Raw genomic sequence first — 26,682 nt, 5'->3', positions numbered from 1 at the left:
GAAGCTCACCTGAGTCAGTGGAGTTTATCCTGAAGCTCACCTGAGTCAGTGGAGTATATCCTGAAGCTCACCTGAGTCAGTGGAGTATATCCTGAAGCTCACCTGAGTCAGTGGAGTATATCCTGAAGCTCACCTGAGTCAGTGGAGTTTATCCTGAAGCTCACCTGAGTCAGTGGAGTATATCCTGAAGCTCACCTGAGTCAGTGGAGTTTATCCTGAAGCTCACCTGAGTCAGTGGAGTATATCCTGAAGCTCACCTGAGTCAGTGGAGTATATCCTGAAGCTCTTGTCCCAGAAGCCACAGATGAGGATGTGCCTGTTGTCGGAGGTGAGCCTGCAGCAGCAGGAGTTCAGCTGGATACTCTGGTCCAGGATGTCGTTCACTTGGCGCCGGTGAACCCCCGTCCCCGCCACTGCGTGTAACGCATGTTCATGTCATTATGTATATAAACTTCAATGTTATGCTGTATACATGATATTTTAACTGACATAATTTCTTTGTTCTACCCTATGATTTTAACTCATAATGTCCTGGCATCAATTCAGCTTAATGGCTGTCACTTTTGAACAACTTTTTTTTGCATAATAAACTATTGATATATCTGTATATAAGTATTTGTCACAATGTGTACACATTGTGGTCTATAAAAAAATTCCAATTTGTGTCTGGTCCACTCAAATGTTTTTTTAAGAATGCAATATTTTTTCATTAATTTTTGTAATGAACTCTGCATGCAAACATGGTTGATACTGCAGCATTCAAAGCTGCAGTTCAGTCTGAAACAGACAGGTGGAACCAGAGTCCTGCAAAGACAAAGAGTCAGGGACAGCAACAACGATTTTTAACAGGACAGAAAGTATTAGAAGGTGTGTAGACAGCCCTATATTCCACCGGCACCCATTAGAAACATGTCCTGAATCATATCAAAACCCTCAATACAATAAAAGCTATCACTAGAATTGTTTCACTACTAATGATTTCTAGCTTGCAAATCTCTACACACTCCAAACACCACTTACAGATGAGGGGGTCCACCTCTATGGCATACTGGTTGGGCTCCAGAGAGTACCCTGGTGCTCCTCTAAAGGTGGCTGCAATAACACAGAACAAGCCATTACCGTGCTACACCACAACATTAACATGTTACCCTGTAGAGTAGTCTGTATAAAGTATATTTGGTTTTCAGAGTATGACTATCATATTGTGGTTTTGAAGGAAATAAGTGCAAATATACTACTGTTTCAAATCAACAAACTGTGTGATTTAGAAAAGTGTCAGTATAAATCTGAACAACTGGCCATTTTCATTCTTCCTGCTATTGGTACTGACAGAATTTCAACCTATACTACATGTATGAGGAAGAAGAAATCAATTTTGTAATCTACAGAAAATAGGAATATAAACTGTGTCCCTCAAGCTGGGAATTTGACTGATTATATTTGATTAGATATTTACTTCACTTGTGAGAAGTGCAAAAGAAAGCAAACTGGATTGCAATAAGTGAAATCAGGTGTGGTGTGCAAAAGAAATAAGAAGAGACAAAGAAGAACAAGACTGTTCTCATAAAAAAGAACTGTAATAAAACAGAGTAAATAAAACATAACAAACCTTTTTTAATTGCATGATAAAGTCATGCAATTAACTTCTGCAAGCAATACCGCAGTGATCAATTGATTGGTAACCTTTTCCTTGTCAAATGTGGCATATTTACATGCTGTCAGGATCCTAATGGAGGTACAGTTAAACCTGTGACCACCTCTATATAGAGATCACTTGTCCAATATACATGTTTCAATGATTTATAAATTTTTTCTATTTCCTGTCTATATTGACCATAGGTTTCACAGTTCTACTGTACGGTTTTCTTGGCCAATTCTAACTGTTCATGCACAAAGATGTGAAAATTCCGCACTAATGCAGTTATAATTGTGAGTGAAAAAAAGAAGTTGTCGTACCAGCGCTCGCGTTCCACTTGTTGATGGAGAAGAGGAGGTTAGCGGTTACCGTGGTGACAGCGGGGATGGGGACGTGGGGGTGCGTGTTGGCGGTGAGGTGGATGATGGGAGAGTTGGAGGGGAACTTGAGCGCCACCAGAACGTCGTTCGTCCTCATGTCGGTAAACATCATCGGGGTCTGCAACACGAAAATAGAATAGTCTTTTAAAAACATGATTTTGGCGACACCTTCACTCATTTTGCGAAGCTGGTGTGTTGCACTGATGGGCAGTTATACTGGCTATAGAGATGCAGATACAGATACAGATTTTCACTCATTATTCGGGTTATTGTCTGTTCTCAGTTGAAATATAAGAATGGCTATTGCCTTCAAGTGGGTGAATTCTGGAAATCTTTTAAGTTAAATCTAAAGACTGTAGATGTCAGCTTCTTGCCATTTTGAAGCTAAAAATAGATTCTTGAATTAATTAATTTCACTGTTGACATATTAGCCAAATAAACAGTAATCCTTATGGCAAGGGTAAAAGGTCACATCAAGTATAGTTGTAACATGAATAGACTGTATATTAAGTCTTGGACTGTTGTAGGATTGTGATTCGCTGGCAGAGTAAAAGTGACCCTAGAATGTTACCAGATGCATAGCTGAGCTGCGGGGCGGGTGTGGCTCGGTCAGCAGCTGGCAGGGGGTCACACCAAAACTCTTGATCTGGTCCTTAATGGCCTGGAAACAGAGGATAAGTGTCAGTTTCTCTTTTCGGTTTGTAATCAAAAGTGTTAGTACAGATATCATAACTTCAGTTACCAAAATACATGTATTTGAACAAGTTTTGCCTAGTTAGTTCCATACAGTATACTGTATATGTGAGTGCCAATATACATGTATGATGTGATGGATAATTTCAAATCAAACACATATAAACACATCACAGGAAATATATCACAGGAAAATTTTCATACTATGACGTCTTGCAAATATTTTTGTGATCCATGACTTTTTTTTTTACATTTTCTCATGCATCACGATTGTCATCTTTCCTGGTCCATTTATAAGGTGTAAGGGTAAAATGCAGGGCAGACACACCTCTTTCATGACAGGATCTGAGATGGAGTCCAGGTTCACACTACCCTCGTACGTCAGGTAGTAGAACATGTTGGTTGCACGGATGGCTTCAGGACCTGGAGTTATTTGAACACATTTTCTGATATCAATCATGGACATGGTTAAAACAACTTTTGTACATTTTATGCTGAAGTTTGTATGGTAAGATGCAGCAGCCAAAGGTTGCTTTTTGAAATTATGTGATGTATCTAAGTATTTTCTTAACTTAGCATGTTAACTGAATCTATTTGCAATCAGTGATTGATGCTAGTTTGCATGTAATTCAGCAGGCTTCATCATGCGCCTGTCATTCTACAGTGTATCAGTCCTTAAGTCTACAAGAAAGGCAAAGGACTGCTTTAATGGTACAAAGGAGTTGGACATACATGTATATCTATTATGTACCGTTTCTGAAGAAGACCTTACCCTTCTGCTTGTATCCAAAAATTAGGTCTATCCACTGATGAAGCTGGCAAGATACAAATTCAGATTCCAGAGCCTAGAAAATAAAATGGGAAGGTATGTTTAAAAACACATCACAACCCAGTAATACTTGTCAATACACACAAAAATATTCTGTCACTCAATATTACATCCTTAATTAGGCTTGCTCGTTGCCTCTGAAAACTTAGTCCTTCAATGTAGAAGACAATATGATTAAATTGGTATGGCATGTTTAAAATGCAAACTAGTTCCTGACTGTCCCGTCAACTTTTAACCTTCATTCTGCCGCAGGAGCCTTTTGGCAACAGTTCTGTATTGGTTATGAAGATAGGCAGCATGGAGAAGGTTAAGAAGAACAGCTGTTTGTTCTCACCATCCTGTTTAACCTAATGAACTCCTCAGGAGTCCTCGCCCATGCTGGTAGCACCACGTGGTCCACTGGCCGACTATCCTCCATTGTGCCCATGTTGTACCCATTCATGTTCATTAGCATTTCTGGCAGGTAGTAGAACTCTGGTATGAGCTCCTACAAAACACACAATTGTCAATACATTGTGTGTCACGTGCTGAAATGGCACCAACACAAAGAACTCTGAAGAATGAAAACTGTAGAATTGCACTGCTCAGTCAGAACTTAAAGTGACTGTGCTTCTAGATAAAAATGCGAAAAGCAGTGAAAAACACCAATATGAGGCATGCAAACAAACAGTATATGTCTTTATTATTGAAACTCTGTTAAGAGAACAAACAAAAAGACAGTAACTGGAAATCACTGACGTAAGGGAAAAGATGGCAAAAAAAGTTGTCCTGTCCTTGGTGCTGAAAAGGTATTCTCTACAATTTACCATGAAAAGGTACTAGTATTCTGTATGATTTCCTTTGGAATTTTTTAATATGGATGAATGCAAAGAAGTGGCAAGATGTGTGGTTGGTACACAGTCACATGTACACATTACAAATTATGGGTTCCAAACTACACTTCAATCTACATAAATGTTTGTAAAAAAAAATAGAATCAGCTTTAAGCCTTGTTCACTGTACCTTGACATCTGATGTGTCTCTCTGGCAGTTTCTCCATGTCTGTAGGATGTTAGAGAAGGTCCTGTTGGCATGGTCAAACTTGTTGCCTTGGAGATTCAGGAACATTGTGGTAAACGGCTCCTGTGGGGAGGGCAGTGGAAAATGATGTGTGTTAATTTTGCAACATCACTTCACGATTATCATCATCGTGGATTCATGCTACTTGGAAGCAGGAGGTACATGTAGACGCAATGAGTTTACAATCAATTGTCACCATTTTGTGAAGGACAAATTTGTAAAGTAGTACACAAACTGTGATGGTGTCATTCCCAAACTGTTGGCAGCAACACACTAAAACAGAACTGTTAACATCAACTCTCATGATTCCACCAAATGCTATCATAATATACTGCCACATGAGACAAAATACATTGAATTTCATCAATCCTGAAAAATATACACTAGGTATTTAGGTGTTCTTAACAATCTTGATAACGCTTCCAAAATAATGTTTTTTTGAAGTGGCAGTATTAGGAGGTGGAATTAGGAGAGCTTATGTTACTTGTCATGTTAGAAGCAATTTGTTCATAGAGGCATTTGCACTTAGGAGAAAACCAAACTTACTAATCTGATGAGGAAGTTCAAAACAAAGCCTGCAGTGGAATAGTGTGTCCCATAGTGGAAAGCCGAGACGTCCGGGTCATCCCAAGCCTCGTACCGCTCTTGGAAGAACGATCGGCGCTTCGGGTTCAAAGCTCCAACAGGCTATATCATCATAAAGGATATACATGTATTAGCTTGGCAGCATTGACTTAACTATTACTGCTATCTGCTATGGGTAGTAACATGGTCAATCATTTTTTGCTTATAGTCCACTATAAAGTTTACCAATACAATGATGCCATCTAGCTGAATCCCTATGAATTGCACTTTACCTTACAAGCTCTCCATATGGTAAGACGCATCCATATTCTTCTAAAGATGTTTTGAGAATTGCAGCTACAGATTAAGACTGAGAATCTCTTTGACATCTCATAACATAAACAAACAAAATGATACAGGCCATAGGCAAGCATCAATCTGACATTGAAAATTGGCAGACAACATTTTTAAATCATCAACCAAGCTTTGGCGCTTTTTTTTTTTTTGTGGGCACTTCTAAGTAAGCAAAGGCTTTAGATGTTGAGGTAATCTCTAATACAATTAAGTCATCCATTTTTGTGCAGTTACTTTGCCATTGTAAAATGATACCTATCTAATTCTGCAGGAAATGACAATTAGTGCCTTGGTGAAGGGTTACCTTGCTTAATATTCCTAGTAATGCAAGACTTTTCCTGGAACACCATTAGGACTTTTCCTGTATTTTTCCTGATCTAAAGCATTTGTTGTATCGTTTCAGGCATGAACTCTGACCTTTGACAAGTCGCGGAAGTTGCTCGGCAGCGTAAGGTCCAACTCCTCTGACTCATAGTTGGTCAGCACCCACGGGAACACCGGATACTGGTTCAGATCATTGTACGTACGACCTGAAAAATGCAACAATTACAGCTGTTTAAAGAGAATCCTACAATTCATTGATGTCAATAATGAACACCATTTGGGAAAAGATCGCCCTTCAAAGTTCTGAAGATTCAAGGAATGTCAAACGTTTGGCAATGTTGAATAAATAAAACAGTAGGATTTTCAAAACCAAAGATGATGATGTTTTTGCAAAACATTACTGAAAACCTTAAATTGAAAAAAAAAATGAATTCTGTGTGTACGTGTGTGTGTATTTTGATGTTTATTACTGTACTGTTGCTTGAATAAAGATCAATGAAAGAACAACTTCGATGTAATTTCTTGATGTCACCAATGTCCCTACCAGCTATCGTGCTGACAAACATCAGGTACTCGAAGTTGGAGATCTCGCGGCGTTGCCAGCGGGCCGTCATGTTGGACATACGGAACAGCTGCTTTGGGGTTGCCAAGGATACTCTCCTGTAAACAAACAAACAACAAGGTGTGACAAGGTGCGATTATTTGTTTGTAAGAATTAAGTTGAGATGATCAGATATATCTTGCAGTATGATTTTTATTCAAACTCCAAAAGTCCACAAACTTGAGTTTTCAGCATCTTAGCATGGGTTAAGTACCAAATATAAAATGCTTGAGGAAGGATGAGATGACTACTGTACCTGGCCTGTGGCAGCCCATAGTTGACTCCCACCCCTACCCTGGGGAGGGCGTACACCACTTTTTTGACTGTGGCCTGGTCAGGGAAACTGAACATCACGGAGGCTGCAAAGCATCAATATCGCAAACGTTAAGTATGAAATATACATTATATTGTAAAATTCTAACAACTTTTTAGACATAAGATTCTAGGGTTCTTTTCAGACTTGAGTTAATAATAACCACCCTAATACACGCAAAATCTTAAATAGAGAAAACTATCCCATAGCTGTCCTTATCTTTGCTTCTTTGGAGTCATTTTGGGAACACAAATGACTTGAGAAACAGAGGCCTGTTTTTGATATTGCGCTTAAAAAAACAATACAGAAAAGAGCAATAAGTATGTGAAGATGACACTGTTAACATTGTGACATTGCTGGTGTCCCAGTCATGGTTGGATAGTTTTGAGTGATGAGATCTGATATCCAGTGATTTACCGCGATGTCACCAGTGTCACATAAGGTGTGCTGGGTTGTCATGGAAACTGCAGAACCCGACACCCTCGCTAATCCCCATAAAAACCCACAAGGCCTATCTGCCATGACTGTCAATCAAATCAGCAGCAGAAAAAGAAGGGGCGGGCCGACAAGGAGAGATCTGGGAAGGTCACATTTTACAATGGGAAAGCTAGGATATACTAAATATACAAACAAATGTACCTGAACCTACATATATATATATATATAGAGAGAGAGAGAGATAGTCTAAAGGAGGTATCTCACTGCACTTCGAAAGATTACTCAACAAATTTCAGCGATAAAGAACAAATCTTCTTCCATTTTGTGTACTTTGCTTTCTTCTTTTACGTATTACACAATATCTGTATTATTAAAAAAAACAGTGAAAATAACACAACAGTGCCGCAGTGAGCTAACCCTGCAGTGCCGAACCGATGCACCAAGTGCAGTGAGATACCACTATTAAAATATGCATGGAAGCTTTCTTGGGACCTTTCAGGTAGTATTGACAATGCTATTGTAGGATTTAGCCTTGACTATTTCAAAGCATCTCTCTTACTTACATCTGTTTGCAAAGAAGATCTCCAGTGCTGTCCTCTGGTGGAGATAGTTGCGTGAGAAGATGGCCACGATGTCATGGAAGTGCCACTTGCCATGGATGCTCTCTGTATACAGCAAGATCTGGAAAACATGAGAGAACAACAGGTAAATAAACAATAAACAAAAGATTAACAATTTTCAAATGACAGCCACATGGAAACTGAAGAATATATTGTTATGTGATGACCACATATTTATTTGTAAATCATGACTACAAAGGTGGATGGTTGATGAGATGGTGTATGTGTGTGGCCACCTACTGATTTTATCCAGGACTGCAAGTGTCAGAGATGACAGGGCTTGACCTTCCAGCTTAATGGCAAACTTTATTGTAACATTATTGGATAGTCTCAGCAGCTTGCACATGATATTTTTATGTACAGTGGAAGCCAGTTAATTGCACATCGGATTAACGCACACTTTTGTTAACTGCACGGAATCACAAAATCCCAAACCGGTGCGGTCCAGCTAGATAACTTCGCATAATTGTACCAGCCGGATAATTGCACCAAATTCGCTGGCAAATAGGCCGTGCAATTAAGCGGCCTTTACTGTATTGGATTCCAAAAGGCAGGTTCTGTTTAGCTTTAGGTAACATTACTTCCCTCAGACAAAGTAAAATTGTTACAAGATTTTACATACACTACATTGCGCTGTAGGTGGACTACTAAGTCTACTTGCAATGCCAGGTAGGTATGATGATGAATTTTGCTTAGTATGACTATGTATGTAAGCAAGCATGAGAATACAAAAAAACAAGTTTTTTTATCCTTGTATGTCTTTAAGATTTGTACATGTATTCTATTTATGCAAATATCATAAAATATATGTTTTTTGAGTGCTTGTGTTGACAATATATGTTAGGAATACAATTGCAGTAAAAGTGACAGGCTGTGAAAATATATGGTGTATACATTGAACACAATGTCTGTTCAAACAAAATCTGGGCAGGACAAACAGCGACCATGCACACAATGGCCGATCTGCACATGTAACGGTCTTGTTGATACAAAAGTGAAAGGCCAGAGAACAGTCCGTGCAACCCGAGGACCGTATCTCTGCCGGACAATCGTTTTATTCACATGCAAATGAGCAGCATTTTGTAGCCCTCTTTACTCCCAATTTTCCACTTTCCGAGGAATGAAGTCTCATTTGGTTTGTACCCTCGGGTCAAGGGTTAGGACCCTTGGGAGAAAATGACAGTGAACTTCAAAGCACCCGCATTCTTGAGTGGCGTCCTACGATTTTGTGCCACCATTGTGGTCTGCTGTATTCTGAGACACCTCATGCCGTTGCTCACAAAGCATTTGACAAACATACAATGGATGCAACAATGCAAGATAACAGTTGTTTAACCACTAGGATGGTGCCCAAATCTAAGACTTTTCTGCAGCATCTAGCTCACTTTAGCCCTGATCTCCACTTACTTAAGTCTCATTAAGATTTCTAGCTGAGTAACATTAAGAATTCAGCCAACGACTTTGAGGAGTGACCAAGAAATCTCTCTGAGATCAACCACCTTCTGAGAGGTAGGGCAAAACCACTTGAAATAAACGATTAAAGGGGGAATCTGTCATCTGAAATTATCCTGAATACTGCGGATTCCATGCAGGATTCCCACTGCTTTCCTTTGTAAAGAGAATGACAAGGCAAGTGAGAACTGGAAAGGCTGGCTGGGACACATGGCTACAAATTGGTGGGTAGGCCAGACAGCCCTGCTGGTGACCAGACAACGCAAACCCCCCGCTGGGAACTGGCACAGTCCAAAAAACCTGACCAACCAGGAGGGGGCAGCTTCGTCTTTCAGAGCGGAAGGCAAAGGCGAAGGGTGGGGGTCTGTACAGGCCTAGGTTGGGGTACAGTATAGATAGGACAGAAGGTTCGATATTTTCTTCAACTTCAACTTCTACATGATACATTGTACTGAGCATAATGATTGAAACCAAAAGTACATTGTACTAACGATAATGATTGACACCCAAAGTACATTGTACTAAGCATAATGATCAAAACCCAAAGCTGAGCAAAAACCCTTTAATGATGACACAGAACAAGTATGCCAAACTCTTACATTATCCAGTACCAGACATGCAACCTGGAATTTCAAACTCTGCTTTTACAAATTACTGAAGGTTGAGAGATTCAATTACAACAATTTGAAGTAAAAACATGTCTGAGTTTCAAAACATCCCTTCTGGTTACAGGTATAAAATGTCTGAAAGGATATTCACTTATGCATAACTTTATCAGCATATATGCACAAAGGAATGAGCAATCTTCTCACTGAGAGGAAAAACCTGAAAACCACATGGGGTTGGGTATGCTATGAGTGAGCAGGTGGGTTATGACTGACAGGCTGGATGCTGTTGTCAGTAACACTACAAACTCTGGTCGCATGAAAAGGTGGTGCAAGATAAAGGTGTGATCACGACAGCCTGGAGTCCAGTCTTGTTCGCTTTAGTGTACTTTCAATGGTTGCTACCCAGGCATGATAGCGACTGTTGGAAGCGGACTGAAGCAAACAAGACTGGACTCCAGGCTTTGTCCCTGTGATCCTCTGATTTGAAAAGGCTATCAAGTCTAAAGTTTGGAGTGAGGTACAACCCCTGAAACTTTCAGACCATCAATCTGTATCAGGTTTAGAAATCCTGCTAGGATCTCCTCCTGATTTGGACCATGTCCTTCACAACACCATAATTGCTGTAGGAAGTGTGATTTGGGCCAAAATTCAGTTCTCAAGGTCATGGAAACAACACAACTCCACAATCACCCCATAAAATGACTGTTCTTTTTCAACTGGCTCTTTAGAATGTAGACAATTACATATAACATTATATAAGTATGTAAAAGGTAGTCTAAACATCCACTAAACATGTATTGAAGACTTCAGACCAAACTTTGGTGACATCAAGCAACGCTGTTGAACCACATTTCCTTAATATCATGAGAGAGTAAAGTTTGGCTGTAAAGTGTGGGAGTTACCCTTCACTATGTAAGGAATCAACAGAATGCACCAGCTTTGACATTATTTACCTTTTCAGTGTATGGAAGGAGAAGACAAGACTGCTAGGCCACTCGCACTATAGTAACCCCTGATAGTGATACACATGTAGCTGAGCTACCATCCCTCCTCTAAAGAAGGTCCATAACCTCATCACAAGATGTTGAACAAATGGACCCGCAAATAAAACTAATCCCAACATCTGTATCACACAAGACCTAGAGCTCCCTCAAGCCCCACTAGATCCGCTCACGCTGTGAGAGACCAAACTACAGGAATCTCCGGCCAAATTCCTGCAGAAACCTGTCCCACAAATCATAACCCACTTGAGTGTCTGGTATATCAAAGAGCACTTAGCACCCTGGTGAAAGTGTGTCCCCCATGGTGTGGAGAAATCCCTGTTTGTAGATGGAAGTCAACCATGACTTGATGAGAGTACAATATGGGTCTGGTACACACAAGTTTCGGAGGTAGGAAAAGTATGTTGTAAATGGGCAGTTCTTATAATTGCTTGTTTAAAAGAAGATCACTAATTCTGGTAGTAGCTATATGAGCAGCTAGCAATACCAACTTGATACTACTCAGTGGTACAAAATATCAGGATAACAGGTCTACTGGTGATCCAAGAGAATGCCATAAAGGTGTTAGACAAGAAAGAAAATATCCTCTGTGTTGTCCTTTCATTGATGCTGAAATGACTCATTACAGAAAATATGAAGAAAGAGGATGTATCTTTTCCATAAAAATAATCCTATTTGGCCTGTGTCCTAGCACAGATTTTTATATGGATATCAATACCATTGCCAGGTTTGAAGATAATTTGTGCTTTCAATGAAGCACGATAGAAGCTTTTGGATTTCTTTACACCATCAACTTTCCATATATATATATGCAATGTTGATGCTGTCATCTGAAAAATATTATCCAAAGGTGAACAAAGCAAATGAACCTGGCTACTCTCCACTCTTCGGGGCAGATTTTTGTCATATTTTCTGCCCCACATTCAGCGTACACAATAACGCCTCTTCTCCGGCCGGATACTGACGCCAGGGTGTCTCGGCATGAGCGGCTTCCTCCACTGAACTTCACCGGGTGTGGTGGGATGATTCCCACAAGGTGGAATGATCCCATTAAAGGTACAAAGGCACGTTAGGCAACCCTACACCTTGCAGATGTACTAGTGCAAGGAAGCTTCGATCTCCTTTGTTCTCTTCACGAATATGCTGCTTCTATGCTTTAAAAACAACTTTAACAATAATCTTACCCTAATAATCAATTTCATCTACTGTATCCGATTGTGATATTGTTTGATCCTATTTAAAGCAATGTGATGAAGATGTTTGGTGAGAAAAGTTATAAATTGTTTCCCGACATTGTATCTGAGACAACAATGAGTGCAAGGTAGTGTAAATAAACCTATACATGAATCCTACACACCTCCGAGAGGGGTAGAGGTGTCCTACAAGGTGGAACGATCCTGTTAGCTCCACACAAAGGCAAATTTTGCAACATTACACCGTGCACAGATGGTAGCGGTGCACCGGTGGTGCATAGGGTTGATATATAGGTGGTATAACCACATGTGATATGGCCATTATGCTGGGAAGCAGGCACCTTCCACCCTGGCATCTTGGGAAGGCTACAGATGACTGGGCACACGGGAGGAGGCTGGGGTTTGGGGCTATCCCAATTATAGTTATACCACCTTGGTTTGACAGTCAAGATGGGTAGCAAGTATTCAGAGAAATACATACAAATGAACAATCTGTGGAGACCTGAAGTCTCTGTTTAGACATATAATTTTTTACAATTCTGCCTATTAAGTACTGTCACAGGGTATGACTAGTCTCCAACCTACCCCCCCCCCCCCCCATTGACAATATATCCCACAGTGCATTGCAAAACTCATTCTGTCAGTATGTGATACTAGGGTTTATTCTGCACCTCCCCACAATGACAGGGTATGCCCCCACACACATGCACAAAGACATTAACAGCCTGAAATGAGAGGAAGAGAGAAAGAAAGAAAGAAAGAAAGAGAGGTCTCATACGTATACTACAATCCTTCAAATGCACCATAGTTGTATAGTGTGTTTCTAGTCATAATGATGATCCACCTTATGTACACCTGTCTGTCATCACAGGGAAGAGACACAGCAATGATTGATGGAGCACATTTGAAGAGGGGGCATGAGCACAAAAGGGGAGGGCCCCTCAACAGGGTACCGGCTCATTAACTCAGGAAAAATTCCCACCAGAGTTACGGGATTATTGGTAGGAAATTATGACCCGCCAGGATGAGTTTGTCATCTAATATAGAAACAAAAGGTTTTCCCAATTACACATCCTATGATTTAGTACATACTTGAGCTACAGCCTCATTAAAGTTTTTCAAGATTGAACCCTTCTTACAGAAGCTAATGAATGGCTCCAAAGTGAACAGATGATAGACAAAATGAGGAGATATACATACTATTAGGAAATTTTCTCTTGATTTAGTTTAAAGGTCCAAATCAAACATGATTAATCTATTCTATGGTCTCTTTTGTAGAATGAAAAGTTTACTGACGTGTTCTTAGTTAAAAGACTCTCACCTTGCACTGACACCAAGGAGAAATACGCTCATTATGACATTGAGGTTTGTAACAATTTTGAATCACCAAATGCCAATTTTCCAGAAAATAGTTCTTAGGCCAACAAGGGGACATGATCAATGGTCTGGTGTCAATCATAACCAAGCAGCAAGCTACGGGCTGTCAATTCGCAGGACACCGGAGTTATAAATGGTAAAATCAGATGGTTGAGGGCTTTAGTCCGAAAGTCTATTACTGTTGCAATCAATATCCAATGACAAATTTTCTACTGTACACAGGAGGCCCTCTGAGCAGCTGTAAAAGTGATGGAAAATTAGCACCATTTGTGTGGAGATTGTTTTATGGTGGGATTGATGGAAGGGCACTCTTGGGTGGGAGGATTGCAGAAATGCAGTACTTCGGTATTTAAAGGATTTGTGACCATTGATGGCACGACTGTCTAACAAGCAGGACAGCGCAACATGAATCCGAGTATACGAATAGTGCTTTAACTTTACCACAGGAAAGAGGTAATGCACTGTACATTGGAATTGTAGAAACTTTTGTGGTGGTTAGGGTTTTCAATGTTTTCTTTTGCCTGCCTACCCCATTGTTTCAATCGCAAACTTCAAACCACCGCAAACACTCTATGTTCTCCCCACCGCAAAATTAAATCCCCGCGAATTCAAAATCCTTTTACAGAACCTCTAATTTTAAGGACTTCTGAGAAACTGACCATTAATGGGACAACTATCTAACTAATTATACCATGGACTGTGTAATTTGAGTACCAAAACAAGGTACAAACTTTTAGCAGGAGGTACAAAACTGTATGTGGCTAGAATCTGTGATTCCAAGTTGGAACACTTGAAAATTCACTACGAACACAGAAAAATACTATTATCAGTCTCATACACAGAAAACAACTGAAAAGAATACTTTGTGACAGTAGACCCCTTTCCAAACTGTGGTGCATTGGGCAAAAATGATGATCGAATGTAATGTCCTCTGGCAATGTAATGTTTTCTTGCTTATGCTTCAAGGGCAATAATTGAGTCGGAAACTATGGCAACTGAAGCCTGAGGAATAAAAGCAAGGAATAAACTTTTTGAGAAGAAAGAAATTGTCAGGAGAAAGTCAATCAGAAGGGAAAAGGTGCAACGTCAGTCTTCTATTACATCAGAAGCGGAATGTTTAATACAACACGTAATCTTGAAATCTAGGCACTCCTAACTTAACAACTTTGACACTCATTGTACAACTCTAACTTCTTGCAGATCAACCAACATGAACTTCGCTTTCTTCCCAAAATTGGGAACATCTGCCTGGAGCTTGTGCTGCCGCCAAAGTGATTTGCACTGTTTCATGCATTAGTTATAAGCATAGATACTGCCTACAAACTGTTCCCTAGGGCTGGGAGTGCATTTTGTCACGTTAAATCCCTGCGCTGACAATTAAGGGGTCCAAAGATAGGGGAAGGATACGGTACTCGATTAGATCGCAATGGGGTTTTCCCAGGTAGAAATGCTGTTAAGGTATCTCTCTACCTAGCGAACTTTATGATCCTGGATTGTATCGACTCTAAACTTGAACAACATCTGTAGGTGCGAAGTATCATCTTTCCAGTTCTGTGGGTTTCCCTGTTTTTCTGAAATCGAAGCGACACTCCCATCACCTGCAATCTCCTCCTGCCGCATCAATTAGGTGGCAATTTTGGCAACAAAATTAGAAGTAGGGGAAGCAGAGTGTGAAATGATAAGCAAGGATATGTAGCAATATCGGCGCGGAGCCTTTGGAGACGCGTACAACCCCGCTGGGGGTTATCCATCATCCAACGTTTCCTATAACATGTCAGCATTTTCAGGGGGCTAATTTCACTCAAAATATTAAGGCATAACATCGTTGACAGTTGGGCGTGATGAATTGTGTATCAACGAGCGAACAATGGTAATTCATCGTCCCCGCATCAAAAGCTAACCAATCTGGGGAGGTGGGGGGTTCGCCATCACCTAACCTTCAGCCTCTCCTGCACTGGCATTTTATAGAAGTTCACGCGAAGGGCACATTTTCATATGAATCGGAGCGCCTGTGTCAGAATATATTCAAAATATGCTATTTGGGCGGTCATGTAAATTATTAAGAGGCTTGTTGATTGTTCGTCACCTTGACGCAGACCCTATCGCACATTCAGCAATTCCGATATCTGCTTCCGTGCGGGGTCCAGGCAAAGGTGACTGCGCTTGCATGTACGAGTAAATCTCCAACACATATATCTTGGTCTCTGTATCACGCTTTCAATCAGCGGGACGAACCGTGCGTATCCGAGCTGCAATATTGAACGTCTAACACGTTTCCCTAAATGTGCTGACTCCATCCAAATGGGTCACACGCCATAACTTCGTTCGAAAATCGTTGGAAACTTATCTACATTTCTAAAAACAACCTTGCTGCCCATATACTCCTATCTATCACAGCTATCATCAGCACTGAATTACAGTTATATACAAGAACTTATTTCTTCTGACCAGGTACAGCAAGAAATTTGAAAATCATTTGGGAAAGGACAACTCATTAATGTGCTCCCAATCCAAGATTAAGGAGAGCCATACAAATGACAGTTTTACGAGACCATGGTGCTAACGTGTGGCAAGGGGATGTGGAAATGATGTCTCAATATCCATGAAATTGCAGGAGTGAAGCCTTTGGCAACATTTGTTCATGTGGTTGTTTGTCATGTCTTTGCAATTGCTATAACTGCTTTCCCAACCCAAAGAAACTGAAATATGTCTTGCTTGCTATCATGAATGTGACACCATATAATGGGGTAACGAAGATTTTAAGGAAAGTTCTAAATCTATCATCTAATATTTGAAGATTTCAACTACATCAATGCATGCTGAGTGGTTGCCAAAACTCAAATCCTCACAGCGCCTCTTTCAAAGTTTGCAATCTGCGTTTAAAAAAAACATGCACATTCAGCAACCATCAGGGATCATCTTGCATCTTCATCCTCCACAAGATATGTATCCCGCCATCCGTGCCGGTGCAAAGAAATGTTCCCAAAACTTTGAATAGATAGATAGATTACGATCTGTGAGTTAACACTCATGGCAGGGACGGCGCACTTAGTATTCACACGGCAACTTTCCAAACATAACACACTTCAAGATTGATGGTCCTCAAGATGCGATCTAGAGAGGGGATGTCTCTCCAGAGAAGATGACTGGTTACACCTTCAAAAAGATCTTAGCGGAGGCCGTGAAAAATTAGCGCTATTGTGTTTCCTGAGGAATGACTTCATCTAACATGTATTGGATTGAGTTGCCCCCATCAATATTCCCTGACCCATCTTTCTCTGGGAGGAAACTATGGGGTATAATGGTGCTCCTGAAAGTAGGTTGGGTACGTGTAGGTGTGGGTGTCGCAGCAGGGTACTTATCATCGGCACTGCTCCATTTCTGCAGGCGTATAATAACGCGGTAGCTTCTTTCAGCACACAAAATGACTTTTCAGTCAAACTTCATGATTGGAATGGCATGGGCTATGCATTTGAAGTGTGCGTAATATTTTAATATACAGGGATGGGAATAAATGGCAACCCACAAAGGACCCTCTTTGTATCTATTACACGAACAAAGCCGTCCCTGCTATGGACTGTCGCCTCAACAACAGTTTCATGTTTCTAATTTACCACAGCGTTGATGAAAGTGTGAAAGCGAGAGGGTTTAACGACATGTAGGATTATTTCTGCTCAACTGACTCTGCCCACAGTCGCAACAGACGGTGCTTTATTATCCACCGTCCTAGCTTCTTCACCTTTTTATGGAAATGTGTGCTATCTATCAGAAACATGGACACGCCATGTCCTTTTGATATTTCACAGTTTCTAATTGGGTTGCCTTTTCGCATCAGATACTTTGCTTCATCATTTTGGTATCAAACCAGCCAGAAGGAACTGGAATTTGCATCCTCTGATTAGCATGTGAAAGGGAAGGTGGAAGTATGATATATTCCCAAAAGAATGCCTTTAAAAAGAATTATTAACAGTGAATATTGTTTTTCACACATCGGGGGAGTCAACTGTCAAGATCAGATGCACGTCTGAGCGCGTCAGGATCTGCGAAAAAGCCATTAAGATTGTTCGTAAAATTGAAAACCGAATATTCGCATTCGCTGCGACGAGGGAAGAACCCCCAATAGATACATCAATCAATTAAAGTAGACTAATGGCGACACACTGTATCCAAAAATTCATTGCCTACAGAAACAGATTCCATAATTTTTGCCCTTTGCAGGGGGATGTTTAATACACAATTCGAGGCTTAATGGCTGTTTTAATAATTAAAGTGTGGAAAATGTAATAGCCTTGGCTGAGGCTAATCTCATTACATGGGTGAAACCCAATAAGTTTTGCATGTTGCCAGCAGGCATGCTACAGGGCCCTGCCACCCTGCTGAGGGGTTTGATAGGTTGTAGTTTGGAATGGCCTGAGACAGTCCATGGTAACTTTATCTGAGGAGAGTACCATACCATACTACAGGTGCTTGGCAAGGTTCTAGCCAATATACTGGAGGTTACAGTAGCTAGGAGGGAGGGATGGAGTTGGGTGGAAGACTGGAAACTTCAACAATCGGGCTCCTCCTTAATCCTTTATAATATCTGGGATTTTTTTCCTAATAAAAGTCTAATTCTCTTAGTGGTCCTATAAATATTTGTCCACAATAACTTTTGATGGATAGAATCTGAGTTACACAAAAAAGAACATCACTCTTCTTCTTCTCTTTCTTTCCCTCTGACAATCCCTGCTGGAGTATCGCTGAGAAGGGGGGAGCGTACGGTTTATGGCAGCTAAACCGGCAAACAGTTTTTGAAAAACACTGCATAACTGTGCAAGTTTGTAGTCACTCCCATAACATGGCGGCTGCACTCACTTTTCGAAGTTTTACGGCACCTGGCATACAAACAGACATAATTGATGTCCCCCTCAGGCAGAATGTGAGGTGGACATCTCCAGAGGAATAATTGACATTGAGAAATTTCCTTGCTTATTTTCCTTGATGCCGGGTCTGCATGTTATGGATGAGCAGATGATTTCGCGAATACAAAATGGCTCCCCTGACCTCAAGTCATGAAGAAACTCGCCTGGTTGGAAACTTTAATAGCATATCAGATGGAGACCACTCTGTCTTTGTCACAAAGACAAGAGGTGGTATTAACCTTTTCTTCGTTCACTCAACTGCTCTCTTATTCATTGATTCATAACACGATACATCATCTATATGATTCTTTCTTCTTCAATACACTGCTGGGCAAAGGAAGGAGCGATCGCTTTAACGTTTTTGCAATTTGCAATATCTACGCTCAAGCAAAAAAAATGCAAGTATCTGTTTTTGTTTAAATTGAGGCCATGTTTACGCTATCAAGGGAGCCGCAAATATTCTACTGGTGCAGAGGCCTAGGGGCAGGTCCAACCCCCTACTGTTTCCTGAACTGTTTCCTCTTGTGAAAGTCTGGCAATGTCAGAACAATTTAGAGAGTGATAAAACAATTTTTGCATAATGAAATACATTATGCATAGTTACACCTGTGATACGAGTAACATTAAAAATTGGTATCTGATGAACTTCTAAAAAAACTAGAAAAGCATAAAGATATGTCTACTTTTAACATTAAATGATGCTGATGTATGTAATACGTTGAGGAATAGACCAGCCTAACATGGCTTGCAACCAGGACAAAGAGACTGGGCTACCATAGAATACGGGTGTCATTATGGGTTTGGTCAACCCAAGGTTTCCCTTTTCCACAGACTAAATGCTTGTGATGGAGGCATGGAGGTCTGGAGGATGGGATAAAAGCAACAGTCTATTATTATAAGAGTTAGGATGCAGGTAAGGGGATTAGAGTCTGCCAGTTTCATTGTTACAGCAGCCACCAATGGAAGAAGCTGCACTGATCACCTGGAGTAGAGGTGCCAATCAGGGTTGTTCTTTTAAATTCAAAAATAGGTTGCAAAGACAATAGTGTAAATAGGACAGACACTGGTCTATCTGATAAGACCATTCTATAGAATTTGTGACTGCTGTGCAAACAAAACTGTTTTCAATCTAGTCTCTTTCTTCAACTTCCTTTGACACTTCAACTTTTTTTCTGTTGAAAAAAAAAAAAATTAGTTAGCTTTTTTTAAAGATATATTAAGGTATTTAGGTCTGAAGTCAATGTTTCTTGACATTCTACCTTTAAAAACCTTAAATAATGAAGTTTTATGAAGAAAAGGATCCAAATGGGGTTTGTAAGGGTTACAAGTTTTCCTTCGGGTATTACGGAAGTCTCAAAAGGCTATGTCTCATTGTAGGCCTAAGAACAGCATAAATCATGCTTTAATTTGGTTAGAAATATGAGAATATGTATAAGGGCATTTGTCTAATTTCCATGACATCTAATCATAGTATAACCAAATTTCAAACACATGTCTAACCTGATAAACTGATTAGTGATCAATACTTGTGTAACAAGTTGTACAATGTGTTTACTATAAGAAACAAACTAAGTGGTGACATTTTCTTGTTCTCTACAAAGGTGTGTACAAGCATTCATACTGAGATCTGTCATTATTCTCTTTTTACAGAACATGGCATGTTTCAGTGTAACTGTATGTAGTTTTGACAGGCATGTACATGTTTCTGAATCGAGGGCGAAGGGCAATCCTTCTTGACTTTAGCCTCCTAATAGTCAAACGATGTCCTTCGGAAATGGCCCTGCAGATGAAGAGATGACTTTGAACATGACTGTTGTTTCAGTAAGTGCCACAGGAGGTCAAAATTCTCCCTAATAGCATGATTTCATGAAATATGCATGCCTACTTGAAAGGAATGCACTCTTGAAAGGTTACATCTATCTATCTTAATATAGGAACGGATCTGTTTTTCGAGAATTCCATGTTCAAGTACATGGGGGCCTATGAATCAATGTTAAGTTTGATTCCACACTGACATTGATCCACTCACATTAGACGAAAACATAGATGAAAAATGACAAGAAGTGTTCCATACCAATCATGCACTTTGAAATGTTAAAAAATAGGCTATATACATGATAATCAAGCTACGGTACTAGAGACTGTATTATGTTAATATTAATTTAACAAGTTTGGTCCAGACAGATATCTTTAAAGTCAATGAGCAGTTGTGAAGTCTCATAATTCCTGGTTTATGTCTGTTTCATTTGACGATATCTTTTAATAGAAATTGAGCACATTTGCATGAGAAAGCTTGTAGCTTATTACAGGGTAAAAGACTATATGTTCATTGTTCTGACAAGATCTCCGCCTACTTAATCATAGAACAATCTGTTCCACAAGAGGAAATGCCACTTAGCGGTTTTTACATATGGGAGATTTTAAGCACTTAACCCGCCTGTTTGCTTGCTTATTTATTTATTTGTTGTTACATGATGGCAGCTGTCTGGATTAATGGATAAATGACCTGATATATATATATATGCATAGGAAGAAACCCAAGGGCCTCTGGGTTTTCTACTTCTTTTTATGCTTTAGGCAATATGAAACCACTTTTCAACCTCCTTGATGAAACTATGAACTACAATTTAGAATGATGATACTAACATCACCATTATTCTGGCACATAAGGTGCTGTCCAAGCCATTGAAGAAAACGAGTCCTCAGCCATTTCATGAACATGCAGCTATATCATTTCAGATACCCCCATACACTGTACAGACTTTGCTGTCCAGATTGACCTGGCTACTTTCAAGGCAACAAGCTTGCCAAAGACAGTGGGCACTGATAGACCATGCAAAATTAGGTTAAGGTTATACATTTCATGAAGGAAGTACTTTCTTAGTTTTTATTCAATCATTTTGTATGGAAAGGACGATATGTCCAAATGCACTTGAGCATTCCACAGAAACCTGAATAAGAGGGCAAAGAATATATTCCCAACTGTACTATTCCTCCTGGGATGCTAAAACTTAGTCTTGAAACCTTATCAATCATTAAGTGTAACAATACACAGACACACTTCAGACCTTTGTCAAGTCATTCATTCAGGCATGTCAAAGACAAGACCATCATGCAATCATTAACAGAAAATCAATTTTCCAACCTGCTACAGAAAAAGGACGTCTCTCTATTCACTCAAGGACACATCCATAGATCTTTGGGCATGATTTGTGTGACGGTTATCAGATACCTGGTGCCACATTGTTCCTACTCAGTATAACACTGAACACATGCCTGGAGACACACACACAAGCACACACCAATGTGGGAAAGTCTGCAAGCTGGGAGTGGGAAAATCTACCCACCCACAAAATCCCTCCATCCCAATCCCTTGGTTCTACCGCACTCCAACAGCCGAGTTAAGGGGATTTGGGGCACCCGAACATGTTATTATAGAAATGGATATTACAGATGACAATGTGGGCTTATGGTGTGCAAATAGGATAACAACAAGATAATGGGTGCCGACAGTTGGCAGAGCAGGAGGCTACTGATCCCGCCCCTCCCCCCTCATAGCAGGCGACATTCTCATGTTACCTCCTGCAGTCCTCATCAAGGAGGAAACAAAATGGAGACGTCGGATGGCGGATACGAGAGGCAAAATTATTCTGTCGGCTTTATTCTTCTTTTTAGGACTGACATGAGACACAAAACAGATGCTGACAAAATTATTGTGAATGTCTGTTGCTACAAGAAACCTTGGGATACACTAAAATGCGGTGAAGCAAAAATGATGGCCGCCTCGTAACTTTCTTTTACGTTTATGCACAGCTGTGGTTGGTTAGGGGAGAGAGAGTTTTTTTGCTGAGGTTTGCCACCCTCCCCTCTTCTGTTCTAATTACCTGATATTACATATCCTCGCAGCTGTTATCAAAGACTCTAGGGGCATTGGGAGCTGTACATGTGTACTTCCTCTTTAGTGTGTAATGTCTGCCCCAATGACTTTACACCACACTATTACACACATGGCAGCACAATGCACAGCCTTATGAACCACGGCCTATCCTTCCAGTGGCTGGGCCCACAATTCAAACGTCAGATGCACGCGCATTATTCCGCCATTACTCATCCGGCCGCGAACCGAGCGCTGATAAACGAGCTCTTGCCGGGCTCGAGTGGGATAACAAGGGGACAAGCACGACTTTTTGTCGTCTAATTGCAAATGGAGGACATTGATTTGTGTAGGATGGATCCTGGCGCTCGTAATTCAGGCCTGGAGAAGAGGGCTAATTGGGCTGAGAGGATGGCTGATCTGAGCACACACGAACAGCCACTGAGAGGGTGATGCTGAGATTCAGCAGGGATATCCATGGAAATATCTCAGTGTCTACATCAGCTACAGAGTATAGTGGTCAAACCCCTAACAAGTCTAAACAAAGGATTAAAAATTCAAATATTTCTTCAAAGCTATACAAATTTGATTAGGTGGCTTGATTTTGTAATACACCTGCTGGTACATCCAACCATATTGTGACAGTAATGCTACATTGAATATTAGAAATATTTGATTTTACGTGCAGTTCCAAATCTCAAACTGCTACATTTGTATGTCATGACATTGAATCTTCAATTACTAGACTAGACTAGAAAAGATAAAATGAAGAAGTCAAACTCTTTTGTTCACCAATCAGCAGCTGATGTCATAACATACATCACATAATCAAACAGATACACTTTGTACATGTACCTTCATAACAGTCTCTTAAAATGGCCCAAAGTACTGGTAAGACAGCTAAAAATGAATGAATTGAATCTGACTACATTGATGAAATGTACTTTAGCAAGAACATGGATAAAAGTGGGATGAAATTTCCTTGATTTGTTGAAAATTGAGACTGAAGCACGAATTAAAAAAAGAATCTATGAGCATAATATTGTAAAACACTGGTATATTCATGTCATGGTGGGCAATGATATTTTAATCTCCTGTGTAATTCTTTGACTAAGCATAGTAAGATTACCCATCTAACATCAAAGTAACTGCGAGGGGCCCCCCTACCCAACACCACTGCCCTTTGGACATCTACCATTCCCTCCCACCTATTTCACAACATAATTGCAAATCCAAACTACCACCACCACCTATTCTGCATTTCTATGTGATTATGTCCCACAGAAAGATGACACATAATACATTTAGATGGCTTCATTTGCTCATAATGTCCGTCTGCTTCATCAGATTTCGTGGAGTAAATCCTTTGCAAACATTGAGAGAGACATCCTAATCAAATAAGTTGTCTCACTTTCTCGTACCTTCCCCTTTCCATCGATTGGATTCGAGCAGAGCCCCCGCGTACGGATTGGGCTGCCATGTTGTATTTCTCAATCGATACATTACCGCCGACTTCTTATACAAAATCGTGTGGAATGATCACGTAAGGAATTGTTTGGAAAGTTCAATAGTGCATGTTGAATTGAATTTTTAACTTCATGAAGAGGGGACCGCACAATGCCGTTATTGTTGGTGATGCTGATTTATTCTGGTTTCATGTGAGGACTGTCTCCATTCTATCCAAAACCATTAAAACCTGCACGTGGAATAGGGTATTAAATGCAAACAGACAACTGTGCACTATGGCAATGGTTAGGCTGTGTATGGAGGAGTCAGGTTCCATGAGAAGGGAATGGACTGATGTCCAATGGGTTATGACAGTGATGGAGGTAGTGGGAGAGATGAAGCAATAGCATGTGGGCAGAGAAACATCAAGTCAATATCAGCAAGGAGGACGATGGGATATTTAGAGTAGAGAGAGGCAACACTAGGCTATCATACTGTGAGGAGTGAAAAGTAAAAATGAACTAGCAGGAACAAGGTTTCAGAGACATGTCATCATCCAGTGGAACTAAGGGGAAAAGGAAATCCTCAAGTACAGAGGCAGGCTTGACAGATACAGTAAGCAGGACCCATTACCCTAAACATTACCACATACATGTGTAAGGGACCATATTGGCACTTTTTGAATTGTCCTGCATAAGAGAATTCCCTGGATCTCTGCTCCACTACTGTACAAAGATCTGTTATCTGCAGAAAATGCTTCTCACAGCTGGCTATGACAAGTAGGCCAAATCTACATGTATACTTCCTACTGTATCATCAGATGACATCTTCTGTTACATGTTGTCATTACTGCTTCAGTCTAACCTCCAACAACTTCCCAAACAGGCTGTCCTTGGTGGAAAGGGATCGGTAATCCAACAACAACACGGAATCCACCTGTGTTTGACTGTAATTAATCAGAGGGGAGGACTTCCCTTGGAGCTTGGCTGGCCTGAAACTTTTCAAAATTCCTTGGTCAACAGTTTGAGCTGCCCTTTCGGTGGAGAACCATGCCAAGTATTGACATGTCAGTGGTGATTACACCTCCTTCCTGTCTCTCTGGTCTTGAGGGGGTCAACCTGGGTGACCCATGTCCAATTAAAACAAGCTACCATCCAAATATCACGTTTCCTAAATGATTTACAAACAGACTAATCAGGAGGAGCACTCTGGTGTTGCTGCTGACTGGATGTGGCAGCTCTGACAAATGTGGTTGTGTAGGCTTTGTGTAATACCAACCAGGGCCAGGCCCCATCAGCTCAGGTGAACAGGGACACTTGGAAGCCAGACCAAAAGTGCTCTGTTCCATACTGAGTCTCTCCAGGATCTAAGTCAGAACAGTCCTGTGCACTATCCCAGCTATATCCTGGGGCAGGGGTCAGAAATCGGGAGTGTATCTGACCTGACTAAAAATGAAGTCAAGATGGTAGTGGTGGGAAGGAGATGGGGGTTTGATAGACCAAAAAGAGGGTTGGACAAAAGCTGTACAGGAGTGATATGTAAGAAGCACGGATCATTAGCTTCTCCAATGCCATTTCTACGTATACCACATAAAATATTTTCATACAATATGTCAAAGTGAAATGATGGCAATGTAGTATCATGTAGAGAATGTGCACTAGATTTTCCTGACATTCTGCGCCATTTGAAGACCTTGCCAAGAGCCTCCAGGAGTCCTAGGGTTCAATCCTCCAGCAGCGGACCACTGACTACGGCAAGGGCAAAATTTATGCTATTTGATTTTAGGCAAAACAGATGTTTGGTGCAGTTTTCTTTGATCACGCTGTCATATCACACATAGGCAAGCCGAGACTGCTGGGGACCTTTGCACCTCTGCTCTCCATGGAAGGAAATATCGGGTATGAAACCAGGCCAAAGGCTCTCTTTGATTCCTGGGACTACAAGACATTACTGCCAAGTCTTATCTCAACTCCAAGTCTGTCTGGCCTGGCGAGACCTTTTCTTGGGCCGATCATTTTCAGCTTATGTGGTGATATCTGTCCCAGTAATACTGAAAATATTTCCACCTTTAACTGGGCCTGCGGCCATTCTCTGGGGCCAAGGAAGGAGTAAAATTCCTCTCCTATCTTGATTTTTCTCATGTTCCAATATCTGGGACAGGGAAGCGGCATTGTTTATATCATCAAATATCAAGGGCAGTAAGAGATTTATCTTCATTAAAAAACATCAATTTTATACAAGTTTCTTTAAACATTAGTATTTCTAGTATGAGTACATTTCTTCATCTCACTGTTCTTGTACAATAGTCAGAAATGCAGTTCAATTGTTGACATTTAGGATGAAAAAAATTGTTCCGTTTTAATAGATCAGACTGATCATATGTTTTGGTAATTATGCACTTCAGGAGTCCATACCAGCCAGATGTTGAATGTACCATGAATGTCAATATTTATTAGCCAATGTTTGGAATGTTTACAAGATATTCTTCCTGAAGACCCTATCAAACAATAACATGAAGAATTTAATTGTAGTCAGTTATAATTCTGTGTTGGTTTAATATAAACACACCATACTAGTACAATGCACTGCCTATGCATATTTTTAACTGCATGATGTGTGGAAATGTGTGGAAATGACTTCTGAATCTGAAATAAGGAGTATCTTCTGACTTTCCCCACAAATTTGAATGGGCTGTTTTAAAATTTCAAAATAATTTAGAATTACCCTGTTTTTATTGAAATTCGACAAACAGTCATCACATAAGTTACATCATGTCCCTCTGTGAAATGAACATGAATGCTGACAAACATATGAACCACCTTATCTAAAACATGTGCAAGTAAGTGTGATTCTTCCACCAAACTTTGTGGTGGTGACTCTTCATAATGGCCAAACTCTATCCTGAGGGGATACCAGTCTGTTCCAGATTTATGCCCCCCTCTGGTGCACCTGCACCTGTTTACTGTCTTGATAACCACAACTTGGATTAACCCTCCAAGTTCTGTGGCAAAACAAGAGG

The 26,682-nt window shown here is 40.5% G+C and overlaps 1 protein-coding gene across 10 annotated transcripts in view; it reads right to left on the bottom strand.

The window, feature by feature from the left end:
- The window catches only part of LOC118420303 (neurobeachin-like), a 152,046-nt gene that overhangs the window by 5,801 nt on the left and 119,563 nt on the right, over positions 1 to 26,682 (bottom strand). For 9 of the 10 annotated variants that reach the window (XM_035827042.1, XM_035827039.1, XM_035827041.1 and 6 more), the window contains 13 exons: positions 7,755 to 7,872; positions 6,697 to 6,799; positions 6,384 to 6,499; positions 5,933 to 6,045; positions 5,144 to 5,284; positions 4,541 to 4,660; positions 3,873 to 4,025; positions 3,482 to 3,554; positions 3,038 to 3,132; positions 2,588 to 2,677; positions 1,957 to 2,134; positions 1,021 to 1,092; positions 258 to 413 (listed from right to left, as the gene is read on the bottom strand). In XM_035827042.1, coding sequence (XP_035682935.1) covers positions 258 to 413; positions 1,021 to 1,092; positions 1,957 to 2,134; positions 2,588 to 2,677; positions 3,038 to 3,132; positions 3,482 to 3,554; positions 3,873 to 4,025; positions 4,541 to 4,660; positions 5,144 to 5,284; positions 5,933 to 6,045; positions 6,384 to 6,499; positions 6,697 to 6,799; positions 7,755 to 7,872 — 1,528 coding nt within the window. The remainder of the gene's footprint in view (positions 1 to 257; positions 414 to 1,020; positions 1,093 to 1,956; positions 2,135 to 2,587; positions 2,678 to 3,037; positions 3,133 to 3,481; positions 3,555 to 3,872; positions 4,026 to 4,540; positions 4,661 to 5,143; positions 5,285 to 5,932; positions 6,046 to 6,383; positions 6,500 to 6,696; positions 6,800 to 7,754; positions 7,873 to 26,682) is intronic. The other variant, XM_035827043.1, reaches the window with a different exon arrangement.

Source organism: Branchiostoma floridae, chromosome 7 (assembly GCF_000003815.2).
Source record: "Branchiostoma floridae strain S238N-H82 chromosome 7, Bfl_VNyyK, whole genome shotgun sequence".
Taxonomy (NCBI): Eukaryota; Metazoa; Chordata; class Leptocardii; order Amphioxiformes; family Branchiostomatidae; genus Branchiostoma; species Branchiostoma floridae.
The sequence above is the reverse complement of the archived record's forward strand: the minus strand, read 5'-3'. Positions and strand labels throughout refer to the sequence as shown.